The sequence below is a fragment of the Mastigoproctus giganteus genome, chromosome 13 (assembly GCF_048544385.1).
Source record: "Mastigoproctus giganteus isolate SK-2022 chromosome 13, ASM4854438v1, whole genome shotgun sequence".
NCBI classification, from domain to species: Eukaryota; Metazoa; Arthropoda; class Arachnida; order Uropygi; family Thelyphonidae; genus Mastigoproctus; species Mastigoproctus giganteus.
The window spans coordinates 20,484,539-20,502,379 of NC_143587.1; the positions used below are offsets into that span (position 1 = coordinate 20,484,539).

Genomic DNA, 17,841 nt, shown 5'->3' on the forward strand with positions numbered 1-17,841 from the left:
GGGCAAGATTGGTCTGTAAGTTTTTCATCCCGAAAATAGCAACTGCATTATGTCTATAACTAAGATTAAAAACATAACTGAAGGTATACTAAGATTAAAGACATAACTGAAGGTATACTAAGATTAAAGACAACTGAAGTTATGTCTATAAATAATGCTTACAGCTAACTGAATTTAGCTATAGACATTTCATGCACATTTAATATTTATTTACTTTAGTGATTTAATAATTTTAAAATTTTCGTGATATTTTTAACTAAAAAAATTTTTAAGTAAATAAATTTAAAAAGACAAAATATATACATAAAACTTCACATAAACACAGCATTTTTTAAAGATGAAATTTAAAATAAAATATCTAATCAGTGAGGCAAGGTACAGAAAGTATGCCAAAGCTATATATGAATGTGCTGCAACCACAAGTTGTTAATTTTAATGTTTGTAATTTTTCCAACTATATATAGTAGAAAATATCAAAGATGGTGCAATACTGGCTATATCCACCATGATAGTATAGCTAGTTTTAAACCCATTTCAGATTGAAGGAATTCTTAAGGTTCTTTTCCGTCTGAATTTCAGTTATCACTGATCTCAGATGGAGGAATAGGATTACCCCTCCCCATTAATTATTCTAGGCTTTTCAGCCTAGACAGTGTGCAGATCAGCCTATGAACACACACACACACACACATCAAAAATCTGCAAAACTACTACTACTACTATATCAGACATTTCAGCTTTATTTAACCTGAAATTTTTTAAAAAATCACACCATAAGTAAATCAAATTAACACACTAAATATACATAGAATTTTAAGTATAAGCAATTTAGAAATTATTTCAATTTTTTACTTTGCTTTTTATTTTAGTATTTATAAAGTTAAAATATGTGATTCATACAATTTAATATTCAAAATGGCTACTGAAAATTTTTCTACTGTTTCTTTTTTTTTGATTTTAGTAAATTTTAAAAATTATAATTTTTCTTGCTGTAGGGAAAAGGATGGAGCAGAACTGATTATAGATGGAAAGCATGTTAGGGTAAAAGAGGAAGAATCAAATTCATTTACTCTTGTCATTGAAAAGGTCACCAAAGATGATGGTGGAAATTACTCCTGCAATATTAAGAATGAATATGGTGAAGAAAGCTCTAGCGGAAAATTGAATATCAAAATAAAAGGTATAAATTCTTTTTCCTTCTTTGTTGTAGATAATTTCCCAAATGTCTTCAGATTGTGTGGAAACTGTGATTAAAATTTAGTTCTGTGACTGAGTAATTAGCATTAGCAAAGGCACATGATGCAAGAAAGCAAGCTTATATAGCATCAGCCAAAAAAACCCCTTATTTCATCCATCCACTTGCTCCAAATGTTTGTCAAGTTCTGCCTTGAATCTGTTTAAGCTATCAACTTTTACAATGACAGATGGAAGTTTGTTCCAACAATCAACCACCCTATATCTTCAAACAGGCCTATGGGGCTGGGAATTTCCATACTATAATAATTAATGATAAACACCAGCCAAGAAATTAAACTGAAAATTTACTATACAATGAAATAATATACAATGATGCAAATAAAAATAAAACACTGATTAAATTATAGTTAAAATATAATTTAAAATATAGTTAAAAGCAATAAAATTAATTAAAATAAACTAGGTTAAAAGCGATAAAACAATGAAACCTGGAGCTTTCGGAGAACTGCCGTCTCCTTCTTCAACAGCATACTACTAGTGCTAAGACACATCCTTAAGTAGCCGGTCCATGGCACTCATGCACGTGATCATCAGACACATGATCTACATTCTCCATGCGCGTATCGGAAATGGAAGTGGCTCGGGAGCGTGTCAAACAGAAACGGTCATCCCTTCTGAGGACAACTGCCTCAAACAGGGGGTGTAAACGGATCCCCCTGTCCCTATTAATAGTATTGTGACTGGATGAACCGATTCGCAAGCTCTCGAGCCACTTGCGTTCCCAAAATCCATGGGCGCGGTCAGTAATGACCGCGTCTTCAGGGGAGATCCGATGCTGCTTTTCCCAGAAATGCTCTGCCACAGCAGACCTCGCATAGTTAGCAGTCTTGATAGCGGTCGTGTGTTCCCCCAGACAGTCCTTTAAACGTCGCCCCGTTTCCCCCACATAACACTCCTCACAATCCGGGCACTTAATCTCGTAGACCACATTGCTAGTATGGTCCTGGGCTACGGGATCTTTAACTTGGGATATCACTGTGTGCAACCTCCGACCCGGAAGTTGCATAACTTGCTTATACATAACTTTTTGTAGCCTATGTGCCGTGGCCAATGAACAAATTGGCCACGGCACATAGGCTACCATGGTGTTTCAAAAAGTTATGTATAAGCAGGTCCATGGCACGGCCATGGGTTCCCCCATCGGTGCCATTGTGGCCAATTTGGGAATTTGGCCAATTTGGCAATGGAGGAACTGGAATACCATGGTGTTTCAAAAAGTTATGTATAAGCAGGTCCATGGCACGGCCATGGGTTCCCCCATCAGTGCCATTGTGGCCAATTTGGCAATGGAGGAACTGGAAACTAGGGTTTTTCATCAGTTGAATTTCCCCATGCGTGAGTGGAGGAGATATGTGGACGATACCTTCACTATTTTAAAAAAGGGAAAGGAAGATGAGGTTCTCAATTTGCTCGACAGCTTTTCCACATTTATACAATTTACCTCGGAGGTGGAAGAAGCTGGGTCCCTCCCGTTTCTGGATGTCTTGGTGAGCAGAGATGGATCTAGATTAAAAACAACGATCTATAGAAAGCCTATGTGCCGTGGCCAATTTGTTCATTATAGCTCAGCACAGGCTTGTCATCATAAGAACAGTGTAGCCAGGGCATTGTTGAATAGGGTGGGGACCCACTGTAGTACCCCTGAAGAAAAGGAAATAGAAATTTGCAAAGTCACGGCAGACCTCAGGAAATGTGGATACCCCCAGAGGGTCTTGGACAAATATATTCATAGGGTTGAGTCCAATCGTAGGGAGTCGCCTGCCCCTGTGGCTACTGCATACATTCCTTACTATCCGGGCCTTTCAGAACGTATTGTACAGGCATTGCGGGAGTGCCAGACTCGCTGTGTGCAACTTCCGGGTCAGAGGTTGCACACAGTGATATCCCAAGTTAAAGATCCCGTAGCCCAGGACTATACTAGCAATGTGGTCTACGAGATTAAGTGCCCGGATTGTGAGGAGTGTTATGTGGGGGAAATGGGGCGACGTTTAAAGGACCGTCTGGGGGAACACACGACCGCTATCAAGACTGCTAACTATGCGAGGTCTGCTGTGGCAGAGCATTTCTGGGAAAAGCAGCATCGGATCTCGCCTGAAGACGCGGTCATTACTGACCGCGCCCATGGATTTTGGGAACGCAAGTGGCTCAAGAGCTTGCGAATAATCGGTTCATCCAGTCACAATACTATTAATAGGGACAGGGGGATCCGTTTACACCCCCTGTTTGAGGCAGTTGTCCTCAGAAGGGATGACCATTTCTGTTTGACACACTCCCGAGCCACTTCCATTTCCGATACGCGCATGGAGAATGTAGATCATGTGTCTGATGATCACGTGCATGAGTGCCATGTACCGGCTACTTAAGGATGTGTCTTAGCACTAGTAGTATGCTGTTGAAGAAGGAGACGGCAGTTCTCCGAAAGCTCCAGGTTTCATTGTTTTATCACTTTTAACCTAGTTTATTTTAATTAATTTTATTGCTTTTAACTATATTTTAAATTATATTTTAACTATAATTTAATCAGTGTTTTATTTTTATTTGCATCATTGTATATTATTTCATTGTATAGTAAATTTTCAGTTTAATTTCTTGGCTGGTGTTTATCATTAATTATTATAGTAATCAACCACCCACTGGCTAAAGGCTAAAGACAGATTAACCATGAATGTAGCTTTAATATTCTCTGTTTTGTTAGTGGGTGGCATATGATGCAAGAAAGAATCAGCCAAAAAAAAACCCTCCCACACCACCTGTTTATCCCCTCCAATAATTTGTTTATTTCTTCCTTGAATTTATTCAATTCCTTGAATAAAAAAAATAAAAAATTCAAACTTGAATTTACCCACTTCCACAACAAAAAATAGAAGTTTTTTTTTCCAACAATCAACCACTGACTGCCTCTGCCAAGTGCCTGTCCTGCATCAGCCATCCTTCCTTAGTTTTAATTTGCTTTATAAAGTAGTGTGGAAATTGTTCATATAAAATATTCATAAAATATTATAAAAAATTCATATTTTCTCTGTTCATGAAGGGGAGTGAAAATGGTTTTGAACAGAGCTTAAAACTATGATCTAATCCCTCTTTTTCAGAACTCATTCGGAAAAATCAAATTAAAATGTCCATATGTTCATCGAGGCACTAATGATTTCTCACCATCAATAGGCCAGTGAAAGCATGCTGCTTCAGGATCAATATGGTCCCTTACAGTGGAAATATAAAAAAGTGTATAAAATGAGATATATCTTTTAATCCCAGTTTACTCTATTTCTTATAACTATATCATTAAAAAAAGCCCACATCATTAAAAAAAAAAAAAAAAAAAAAGAAAAACATACACACAGTTTGGCAGCTCAGAGAATATTTGATTATCACAAAATTAATAAGGAATATTATTTGAACTTCTTGGAGCAAAAACTGAATATTTTTCGTGAAATTGCTTTCTTCAAAAATTATAACTTACAGTTATTTGTATCTAATGTTATTCAGGTTTTAATTGATTAATCATTTTTAATCAATGTGTGTATATATATATATATATACTTTCCTCCATCTAATGGGAAGGTTTTATAGATCCTGTTTTTCCGTGGGATGGATGTCACTTTTTTTTAGAAAGAACTTTTTTCTGTTGCAAGTTTATTCTTTCTTTTTGTTTTTGCTAGTTTCACAATTTATTCATTTGAATATAAGATTCACAAAATGGTTTTTTATGGAAGGTTACTTGGTTTATTTATAATAGTGTATTGGTAAGAACATTTGTTCTGCATTACATGTCTAATGGATCTCAAAATGGAAGTTTGTGCAATTTCTTTTTCAGAACTTTTCTGGTTTACTATGCATCATGAAAATCTAGGTTTTCGTATACATATGCATTTCATTGGGGAAATGACATCTGAAGGTAATGAATGTGAGTTACATGAAGAACTTTAGCTTCACAGAAACAGATAATCTCTGCATCCATGAACCCATCTTATATTGAATTCAAAAGAAAAGAAATGCATGTATTAGTATAGTGGCAAATGATGCAAGGAAGGAAGCTCATTATACAGCATCAGCCATAAAAAGAACTTCTCATATCACCTGTCCATCCCCTCTAATAATTTATCTAGTTCTTCCTTAAATTTATTCAAACTATCCATCCACAATAGCAGATGGAATTCCAACACCCAACTATCCACTTTTTTTTTTTTTTTTTTTGTTAGTGCATCGGCTTCTGTGGCCATATTGCACCTCCCAAGGTTTTTGCATTTTCTACTCTGATCCAAGCCCGAGTCGGGATTCGAACCCGCTACCTTGGGTTGCCAGGCAGGCACTTTACCCACCCGGCTAGCCCTGTCAGCTACTATCCACTGGCTGAAAGCAAATTTCTGCACAAATGTCTTGCGACCTTCCTTTCTCAATTTAAATTTATGCCCCCCTCGTGTTTTATGAGAAAGAGGTTATTTGTTGTTGTTGTTATTTGGTTTTTTTAGGAGCATTAGCAACTAAGGCCATATTGCTCCGGGATATGCGGTGGTCATTCCCTGACCTTTCTGCATCCTCCGTATTTGGTGGTGACGGGCTCGAACCCCGGTCTAATCAAGAAGCATGTGCTACGCACTGCTGCTCCTTCCCACCTGGCTACGGAGGCACCTATATGAGAAAGAGAATGCCATCAACATTTAGCTTAATTACTTAATCCATTCAAAGCTTTAAACACCACAGTCATATCTTCTTGTAGGTACCTAGTTTCCACATGCTGCAACTTACAGAACTGAAGTCTCTCTTGGTAAGAGTACCATTTATTTCCTTCACTCATCTAATTGCTCTTCTCTGCACCTGTTCCAACAGATCTACATCCTTCCTAAAATGAGGCTACTAGACCTGTATGCAATGCTCATGATGTGACCTAACCATTACCTTATACAATGGAATAATTACCTCCTTATCCCTGTTGGCAAAGTTTCCGTATGCCATTGACAAAACTCCATTAACTATTCTGGCTGTCTGTTAACACTGCTCAGATAACTTCATGTTTACATGATTATCCCAGGTCATTTTAATGTTTATTCCAGGTCAGTGTTAAACTTCAACTGAGAGAGAGAGTCTGCCACTTCTTAGCCCATCTGCCTAATTTTTCTGGATCTTGTTGCCATAGCATACCCTGCTTACTGTCGTTAACTACCCTTCTGACTTTTTTATCATCTGTAAACTTAGACATTAAGCCTGATGCCTTCATAAATTTCATTAATAAATATTGAAAACAATAATGGTCCAAGAAGAGCAGTGAAAGAGAAATAAGTCCAAGAAGAGCAGCTTTTTCTCTCTTTTCCTACTCAACCATCCCTTTAAACATAGCAGTAACTTGCCCCTAGTGCTAACATGCTCTATTTTATGCATCAAAATGTTTTTTGAAATCTAAGCATATGATGTCAAAATAATTTTTTTGCACCTCCAGTTCTTTTGTTTTTCATCATATTAGTTAGACAAGACTGTCCCTAACAAATTGATGCTGTAACTGCCATATAACTGCATTATTATTTTTACCAGAGACACCATTAAGTTATAACAGATTTTTTTTAATAAAACATATTTTAATAGTACTTTAGTTTATATCATAAACTTTGTAACTAAAATAAACCTTCATAAGTAATAAAAATGTTTAAATCTTAATATGTAATTGTTTTGTTGATACACCAGGAAAAATCTGTTGAGAATTAATTCTTTGGTATATGAAGAAAATATTTTTATTAAGTCACAGTCAAACCATATATAATTTAATTTTCAGATGAAACTGCTCCACCTAGTTTTATTCATGGAATGAAAGATGTGGAGAGTGTTGAAAATCAAGATGTCAGCTTTAATGTGAAGATTAAAGGAAACCCAAAGCCATCAATGAAATGGTTGGTTTATTAATAGTTTATTTTTTTAAAAATAAATTCACATGTTATTCATTGAAATTAATATTAACTAGACAGATAATTTTGAGATAATTAATGTGTGCAGTGAACTCTAAATGCTGAAGTAACAAATGAACAAAACCTTTCATTAGACTGCCGGAAACATATGTTTTTTATGTTTTATGCTTTATTTTTGTGACTTGCTATGCTACAGTCCAAAAAAGCTTCTAGTTACTGTGTGATCAATACTAATTTAATAGTAAAGTTTTCATGATAGTAACTCACTTCTATATAATTTTCTAGTCTATTTTTTAATTGTTTCTCACGTGCAAATTTCAAGATTTTTTACCATAATAGAAGCTTTGCTATTTATTTAACTTCTCAATTGGTATTTGTGCAGTTAAATTTATGGCATATACAAGGAAAATAATATGTCACTTCACACTTTTATTTCAAGAAAGAAAGATGAAAATTGGTTTACATACCATGGATTAAACATAAAACCAAAATAATCTTTCATAAAATCATATTTGCATTTTTGTTTTGTGAATAAGTTGTCTCTAAATAAAGAAAGCTTCACCTAGTTTTAACCATGGGGATTTGAAAAGATGCTTTGAATGATTTGTTAAAGTTTATATTTACAAATCACTAATACTTTTACTTTTTTTTAAAATAAAAGTATTATATATAATTGTTCACATTAGACCAAAAATTAAGATGTTAAATTAAATAAATTAGCAAATTTATAGCAGATTGGTAGATTAATTTAATTATAAATAAAATTATCTTTTACCATCCTTTGTTATACAAAGGAACATGTAATATGTTCAGAAATGTGAATAGCTCTGGTGCTAGAATGCAGATTTCAAAAGCACTACAAATGTTTTGGGTAAACTATTACAGCAGGTATTTTGGTCATGTGTGCTACTGAAAACTGGAAATACATATTTAGCCATCTAAGATCTTGACCTCCTTGGAGTTGCAGCTCCAACCCCTTCCAAAATGTCATTCTTTTCATTCTTTCTGTGGCCCATTCCCATATGAAAAATTTATACTTTTTTCTTGTATAGATTGGAATTATAGATATTTTAACACTGAATTAACAAGTAATAAATTTTCAAAATGCTTATTTAGAAATTTAATGTAACTAATTCATTTAGACTTAGTTTTAATGAGATCTAAAGGTTTATTTGAAAAATGTACATTAAATCCCTTACTTGTTGTAATGGATTTAAATGCTTTTATAAAATTTCAAAAATAATGATGAAGGAAAAGAAATATCATTTATATCAATGATATGATATGACTGGATGATTCCTCAATAATCAAATGTTTCTGATAGATTGCTTCGAATCATAACATACAACTACATGGGAATAATTGCTTTGGCAATTTTGTTATGTGAATTTCTTGATTGAAAGTTATTGTTTCTGCCAACCAGTTTTTGATCAATAGCCAAAGGGGATGCCTGACTTGTAGGGGGAAAAAATTAATTCCAAAGAAATTTAAAAACCTTTACTTTTTACTTTAAATGTGGGGAACTAAAATAGGGCTGTTGGTAAAAATTGGGCATGCAGCAGTGGAAATAATAAGCCTTCAATTGAGAAATACATGAGCAAAGCATGGAATATTTTGACCAACAGTTGTGGGGAACCTCGTGTTTAGGAACAAAAATTAAAGGTTTTTAATTTATGTGATTTGCCACCATTAAGAACTAATTTTGTTCTAGCCAATGGAATTAATTCTCATTCTGCAGAAACTGGGCATACATTTATCAGCTGCAGAATCAGATCAGAGACAACCAAATGTATTACACTCAATAGCAGATATAATTTAGTTTATATCAGTAATTTACTTGTTAATAGAGCATATTGTGCCCTGCAGAAAATAAAGGTGCCTCCGTAGCCAGGTGGGAAGGAGCAGCAGTGCGTAGCACACGCTTCTTGATTAGACCGGGGTTCGAGCCCGTTGCCACCAAATACGGAGGATGTGGAAAGGTCAGGGAATGACCACCGCATATCCCGGAGCAATATGGCCGTAGTTGCTAATGCTCTTAAAAAAAAAAAAAACCAAATAGCAGAAAATAAAATCAACTTCATTGAATAAGCATGCTACTCAATAAAATAATACTTGAAACGACTTCATGGATGATGGGTAGGTGGACATAGCTGCTTAGTCCAATGAGTGCATAGTGGAGAAACAAAGTTATAAAAATGTGTGATATCATCATCTGATCTGATTTTTATGGTATTTGTATACCTTTTTCTGCCAGCCCAACTTTCATAGAAAAGAGAAACGATTATTTGAGGTATTCAAAATTAGTCAGTGACAGCTGTCTTTGCAAAAACAGCTGTCACTGAAGAAGTGGTAAGAAAATGCCATGAAATATTTGACTCCATTATATACATATTTCCAATTTTGTAAATAAACATAATTGTACTAAAGTAGGTTTGAATGCTTTATTATCTTCAAAGAAACAATTATCTTTGGCAAATAACTAAAAATCCTTTTGTTTTTGTTTGTTACTTCCATGGAGCCTGCAGTTACCATACACATAAAATGTGGAATTTTGATATTAAAAACATTGTTTCTGACAAAATTTTCCTTATTTTCTCACTACATGACTTGTAACATCTGTGCTCATTATAACTGAATTCAACTGATTTCATGAAATGTTTGAACTTCGTGTGAAATTGCATTTGTTCAGTTTGTAGAGGACATCCCCCCCCCAAGAAGCCTTAAGTAATTACCACCTATTAATTTTCTGTTGTTATTTTTATCAGTTTATCACCCTTTTAGATAAGTATAATTATCTCCTAAGGAAATAATAAAGGGGCTAGTAAATGATTAGTATGGTTAGTTTTCAAATAATATGAGAAAATAGCAGACAATAACAATTGAATAAAATGTAAAACGACTTTTCAGTTTATACGTTTATTGTTGACATCATTAGTAAGTAAATGCTAAATAATTTTTCTGAGTTTTTTTTAATATTTGTAAATGAAAACAATATTTTCGATTCATTGCTGTACAATACCTGAAAATGAATACAGGAAATTCTTCAGTAGTCACTTCTTATTTTAATGTCAGTAAATTTTTGTGTTTGTAAATTTTCCTGTATAGGGAAAAAGATGGAGCCGAACTGACTATAGATGGAAAGCATGTTAAGGTGAAAGAGGAAGAGTCAAATTCATTTACTCTGATCATTGAAAAGGTCACCAAAGAGGATGGTGGAAATTATTCCTGCAAGATCAAGAATGAATATGGTGAAGAAAATTCTAGTGGAAAATTAAAAATCAAAATCAAAGGTATAAATTCATTTAATTTTATTTTTTTCTTTATGTTTTGCAGATAATCTGGACTTCTCTAGATACTGTCACATAATTTGGGAATAGTGTAGCATTGTGATTGTACATATGTATCTCTTGTTTGGTGTGATTTTTTAAATTTAAATTTCAGCTGGAGCAGCAAAACAAAGACCTTGGTATAGTGGGAATGCTGTGGCTCAGGGAAGAACTGCTGAGGATAGGGTTTTGTAGTACAATATGTGCTACTTGCTGCTTGTTTGCAAAGCCATCTATAGCAGGATATGATACAGCCAGGTGGGGATGCTTTGTGTGTTTTTGATGCAGAGTATGAGAATATTACACACAAAGTCAGCATTATGGAACTTGTGGATTGGTCACTTGCACACTAGCAAGGCTTTTGTGGATTTATTGGATGATTGTTTTCTATAGCAGCATGTTAGAGAGGCAACAAGAGGGAGTAACACTCTTGATCTGATTATCAGCAGTGATTATTCATGCATTAAGAATTTACAATATTTGAAGATTGAGGAATGCATGAGGCATAATACGATATGGATTTAAATTATCTATATAATATCAGTGTAGATACACCATAGTTTACCCATAAATTAAACTACATACATAGTGTGAAGGTCATTACAATATGATGCCTTCACACTACATATGTAGTTTAATTTATGGGTAAACTATGGGGTGCCTTCACCAATATTATATAATTAAGAATTTACAGATAAAGGAACTACTAGGTGGCAATGATCCCTGATGTGGGATTTACTTAAAATGTAACTACCATCAGGGATAAAGGGAAGGGTTTTTGCTTTTGTAAAGGCAACTACAGTGGTCTCAGAGATTTTTTAAGTTCTATACAGTGGGACCAACTGATGATGTTACCAACAGCAAATTCTAAATGGAAAGCATTCAAGGAAGTAATTTTGGAAACTACTAGGATTTTCATACCAACCAAGAAATATTGTTCAAGATTTAGGCCTAAATGGATGTCAGATGAACTAATGAGACTTGTGGCAGAGAAGAAAAATGCATGGGGTGCATATAAATTGTCAGGTGACACAGAAGCCTATGGTAGATACAAACTAGTCTGTAATCAAGTTACAAAGGAGGTTAGGCAAGAGAAGGCAGATTATGAAAAATCATTGGCAAAGGATGCAAAGAAAAACCGCAAATACTTCTTTACTTATATAAACTCTAAAATGAAGGGGATGAATCAGATTGGTCCACTTGATATCAATGGTTTGACTGTACATGATCATTCTCAGATAGCTGCCGAACTAAATTAGTATTTTGCATACTAATTCTACATTCACACATGAGGAGTTATTCAAGAAGGAGAGGGCCATATGTTTATCAAACTCTTCTTCTTGGTCCTTAGCTGGCAGCTGGGGGAGGCGGTTGGCCACGCAACCAGTATGCTGCTGTAGGTGCCGCAGGGTTTCGGACTTGCTCTGTGATGTTCTTCCATACTTTACGATCCATGGCGTCAGTCCTGGCCTGGTTAAGGTCGAGACGTCGGCTCTTCAAGTCATTTTCCACTTGCTTGGCCCACGTTTTCCTAGGCGTGGTCCGTTGGATGCTCCATTGGGTGGGTCGTTGTCTCCAAAGGAGTGTGGATGGTATTCTGTTCATGCCCATTCTACATATGTGGCCAAATCATCTAAGCCTTCGCTTCTGGATTTGGTCGGCAATGGTTGGTTGCTGTTGGCATCTGGCGCGGATGGTATCATTAGTGATGTGGTCATGAAGTGAGATGCCCAAAATCTGCCGCAGGCATCGCATTTGGAATACCTCAAGTTTGTTTAAATCTAGCTTGAGACAAATCCATGTTTCTGATCCGTAAAGGAGAATGGGCAGGATCAAAGTCCGGAAGAGTCGGATTTTAGTCTTTAAGGAAATGTTGGTCCTCTTCCACAGACACCATTTGAGCGAGGTGAACGCAGTGGCTGCCTGTCCAATTCTGCTGTGGATTTCCATGGTGGATGCAACTTTCTTCTCCTGGACCAGCGACCCAAGGTATTTAAAGTCCTGCACTTGCTCGATCTGGACGCCTTCGAGATAGATGGTGGCTTGCGACCCATCTGTTGTCAGGGCCTTTGTCTTATCAGCATTGATCTTCAAACCGTATGGCTGGGCAATGCGGGCAATGTCGTAGAGGATGTCCGTGGCTTCAGAGTCGTTACCAGCAAAGACAGCACTATCATCGGCAAACATCAGGTCAGTCACATAGTGATCCTTGTCATATTGTATGCCCCGTCTGTTTCTGAATGCTTGCCTCATAATGGCATCGACCACGATGTTGAAAAGCAACGGGGAGGCTACATCCCCTTGGCGGACTCCAGTTTGGATGGTAAATTCCTCAGATAAATCGTTCTGGATGCGCACCTGGCTGGTTAAACCGTTGTATGCAGTTTGGAGGAGTGTGATGACTTTTCGAGGTACATGTTCGACCTCGAAAATATAAAGGAAGATAATATAAAGGAAGTAAGCAAACCCTTAGCTATAAATATGAGAGCATCCTTGGACTCAGGGTAAATCCCCATGGACTGGAGATGTGCAAATGTATATCCAATTCACAAAGGAGGATCAAAGAGTGACACAAGTAATTACAAATCTGTTAGTTTGACTTCCATTCCAGGGAAAATAATGGAGTCACTGGTTAAAGAAGCATTGCAGGATCATCTAGACAGGACAGTAGTAATAATTCAGACACAGCATGGGATGTCTTCTCTGACCAGTTTGATTGGATACTATGATGTGGTCCCAAAGGAACTGGATGCAAAAAATAATTTTGATATCATATATTTGGATTTCGGGAAAGCTTTTGATACTATTGAACATGGAAGGCTACTGTACAAATTGGAGAGGTATGGCATTAAGGGCAAGTTGCTACAATGGATAAAAGGATGGTTGAGTGGGAGAAGATAGAGAGTGGTAATCAATGGGTACTGCCCTATGTCGACTAATGTTATTAGTGGTGTCCCTCAGTGTTCAGTGTTGGGCCCATTGTTGTTTTGTATATTTATCAGTGATATCGATGAAGGTATATCAAGCTTAATGCCAAAGTTTGCAGATGATACAAAGGTTTGCAGGGTTGTTAATAACAGTAATGACAGTATGCTGCTGCAACAGGATCTGAAAAGTTGAGTAGATGGGCTGAGAAGTGGCAACTGAAGTTTAACATTGGCAAATGCAATGTACTGCATATGGGTAGCAGTAACCACAGAAAAATGTACCAAAACTTCATATCTGACTGCACATAAGTGTGCAGTCAGATATGAAGTTTTCTGAGCAGTACAGACAGGTTGCCAGAGTAGGGCATGGGATCTTGTCAATGATATACAGGAATTTTGTGAGCAGGGATAAGGAAGTGATTATCCCCTTGTATAAGGCAATGGTCTGGCCACACCTTAAATACTCATACAGGTCTGGAAGCCTCATTTTAGGAAGGATGTAGAGTTGCTAGAATGAGTACAGAGAAGGGCAACAAGACTGGTGAAGGGATCAAAGGGGTGCTCTTATGAAGAAAGGCTTAAGTTCTGCAAAGTGCAGCTTCTGAAGACTAGGCACCTGTGAGTCTATCTGATTGAGGTGTATAAGGCCTTGAATGGATTGAGCAGGCTCAATGCTGATGGGATTCTTCCTCTTGCTCAGATTACAAACCTGAGGGGGGGGCTTAGATTCAAACTGAGAAAAGACAGTTGTAGAATAGATGTGTGGAAGTTTGCCTTTAGCCAGCGGGTAGTTTATTGCTGGAACAAACTTCCATCTTGTAGAAGTGGGTAGCTTAAATAAATTCAAGGCAGAACTAGACAAACATTTGGAATGAATGGATCAGTGAAATGGGAAGGGTTTTTTATTTTTTTTGTTGGCTGATGCTATATAAGTTGCTTTCTTGCTACTAATGCTAATTGTGATAGGCAAATGTGTAAACTTGAAGAACTGAGTTGATGGGCTCAAAGTAATTAAAACAAGGCACCTATGAAGCACTTAGCTACCCATCTTAATGCATGGGACTGTACTTGTGCATCTGACAAAACAATAGAATCTACAATGGCAGAACAGCAAAACAGAAAATATATTGTGCGAACAGGTTAGGTGGAATAGGACCAAGGTATGTCTGATAGGAGCTGAAGTTAAAGAGATTGTAGAAGAGTTATCTTTTAAGGGCACAAAAGGTGATATCATTGTACACATTATTAGTAATGATGTTAAGAATAGCAGAGCTGGGGATTTACTTTAAGAGGTATAGGGCAATGTTGAGAAAAAATTGAAAGAATTAAATTGAAAGTTTCTGCATTTCTACCCAGTGATAAGTGGGAGTATGTGATGAGAGCCCTTTATAGCCCAATATATGCAAGGCTCATGGGGTAGAATTTTTCTCAGTGTGCTTGTTAGCAGGAGACTGTTTTTACAGGGATGGGATATGCTTAAATAGAAGGGGCACAGGAATATTTTCAAAGCAGTGTTAGGTGGGTTGGAAAACTGCTAGTTTTGGTAGAATACACAGACAAATAGTTTAATAGCAACTGCAAGCAGAGCTGTAATCGATTTTTATGTTGCTTCTACTGGGACATGCAGCAACCCAAAAAGCAAAGTGTGTTGGATATTAAACATTTTATGAGTGTGGCTCCTCACTATACTCCTATCCCTGCTAGGAGTATGGTGAATAAATTTGATGAATTTGAATTATTGGTTAAGTCATCAAATGTAGACATTATAGGGATATTAGAAACATGGTGCCACTTATACATAGGTGATACAGAATTTGAATATGGTGAGTATAATGTCACCATAATGTCATGATAAAGACTAATGTCATTAAGAGAGGAGGAAACTGGAGTGAAATCAATGACAGAGAGAAGGACAGGGCATGGTAGATTTTGCTTCAGCAATTTAACTTCTAATTTCTTCTCAATTATAAATTCATTTAGATTCCAATTAGAATTATACTATCAGCAGTAACAGTCTAATTTTATAATTCATTTATCAGTAATGAGGCTTCATACATTAAGAACCCTCAGAATAAAGGAATCACTAGATTGCAGTGATCATAATCTATTTAAAATATTTATGTATTTTAAGCAACTAAGAGATATTGTTCAAAGTTTAGACCTAAGTGGTTGTCAGATGAATTCACGAGACTAGTCAAGGAAAATGCATGGAATGATTATAAATTATTAGGGGACACAGAAACTTACAGTAAGTACAAACTAGTATGCATTCAAGTCATTAAGAGAGAGAAGGCAAGATGAGGTAGATTACGAAAAGTCATTGGGTAAGAACATAAAGAAAAGTAACAAAGCATTCTGTGCTTATGTTAACACTAGAAGGAAAGAGATGAACCACATTGGTTCACTGGATATGAATGGCATAACTATTAATGATCCTTTTCAGATTGCTGACAAACTGAATTTTGTATGTACATTCACATGTGAAGAATTTTTTTAGGGATGGGGATGCTAGAAATATACCAGGTTTATAAATGGAAGAAAAATGATTTTTCTTTCATTTTAGAAATTTCAGATTATTTTAGAAAAGATATAGGTCTATTGGAATTGTTCAGAGAAAAGCAACATTGGTAGGGGAACATTGGGAAGGGATGACATAGCATTCTACTCCATAAATGGGAACCACCGGGTCCAACCGGCCTCCAAAGCCCATACATTCCAGTCATAGACTACAGCCAGAGGAGGAGAGAATTTAAGACAGACTGAGCCAATTAGCATAGCTCAAAGAGCAGCAGCATCGGTTGAATAAATGATACTGACAGACATTCCTGTGATCTGTTGAATTTACTCAGTGATGTTTTTTTGCAAATGGCTGGTGTGAGGCATGAACTACCTCTTTATGGTTTGTGGTTTGTTGAATATATTCCATGCATTTGTGAGGATGTTCAGACTTTTTTTTTTTTTTGTTTTATTGTTGATATCACCTATTGTGTTCTATCTTCTTTGAATAACATCTATCACAGTGGATTTTGAAAGTTCAGCTGAGTTACAGTTCCACGTACAGAAAAGTTATTTATTTGGCAACCAATCATTATACCACATTGAAAGTATAAGTTGTGGCCCATGATCCATACTGGTTTCTAATATACTGCTATTGCATAGGCAGAATTTTGTTGGTATGCCTGATATGATATGCATATGTGGAAGGAATTCAGTCACAGTACATAGTATTATTTGTGGAGGAGGTCTGAATATTTTTGATCATTATAATATATTTTTTATATATGTTTTAATGTGTTATTATTATTAGTTTATAACCCCAAAATCAATTATAGCATAACTAATTTGCATGTTAAATTAACGAAATTCTTAAGCTTTACCATAAGGCTATAAAATGTATTATGAAAAATGTTCTCATGCCTTGTTTTTGAAATATGTGAGATGACAGGACAAAACAGAATGGGTTTTTATTAATTGCACAGTGTTAGGAATAAAAATATAATGATATTCTGTTTATATTTGCATTCTTCTTAAGCTGAAAGTTTTATTATTGTCTTGAGTTAAGCTTCTATGCACTTAAATCTTTCTCTTACCTTGTATTCCTTAGTGTTAAATTAATTGCAATACTTTAATTACAAGGACTAAAAGGTTGCTCATTATTTATTTAGATACAACATCTCCTGCATCTTTCACCCAGGGTTTAAAAGATACAGAAGGTGTGAAAGATCAAGATGTTCATTTCACTGTGAAAATAGCTGGAAATCCAAAACCTTCAGTGAGATGGTAGGAATTTCTTTAAAACTTATTTAGATCTGGAATTATAACCATTAGTAAAGTCTACTCATATGAAAGCATACAATAGGCATTCAAATGAAAACCATAAAACCAATATGAAATATATGTAATGTAAAATCTGATGGTAATGTTGTGTCACATTATTGAACAAAGGCTGCCATCAGCAACAATGAGTGCTCATATAGCAACATCAATTTTTTTTTTTTTTGATTGACACAGCAAAAGCCTGTAGCTTCCTTGTATTACATGGCTAATATGGAAACTAATACTAATCTGCTAATGTTATTTGGAAGCAGTCAATTTTCAAAATGGCAGCATCCTTGCAGTCATTTACCAAGGTAGAGATGCAATCTATAATCCAATTTTTGAATGAAGAAGGAATAAAACCTGCTTGAAATGTATGAAAATATTAATTCAAAAATATTATAAATATTGTATGAGTCAATGGGAAGTTTATGAGTGGATGTTTATAGTTGAAGAATCTGATTGATATTGAAAGTGTTGAGAAGAATGATAAGAATGGTATTGAAAGCATTGAGAAGAAGAAGAATAGTATTCAAAGAGTTGGTAAGAATAGCATTAAAGGCATTGAGAAGAACAGTAAGAATGGTACTGAAAGTTTTGAGAAGTCTTCTTGACCAGAGC

The 17,841-nt window shown here is 35.7% G+C and overlaps 1 protein-coding gene across 1 annotated transcript in view; it reads left to right on the forward strand.

Moving 5' to 3' along the window:
- Positions 1–17,841, forward strand: part of LOC150075838 (protein Obscurin-like) — a 598,361-nt gene that overhangs the window by 293,430 nt on the left and 287,090 nt on the right. The window contains exons 37-40 of the mRNA XM_090387723.1: positions 996–1,180; positions 7,022–7,136; positions 10,257–10,441; positions 17,070–17,184. Of these exons, the coding sequence (XP_090243849.1) occupies positions 996–1,180; positions 7,022–7,136; positions 10,257–10,441; positions 17,070–17,184 (600 nt within the window). The remainder of the gene's footprint in view (positions 1–995; positions 1,181–7,021; positions 7,137–10,256; positions 10,442–17,069; positions 17,185–17,841) is intronic.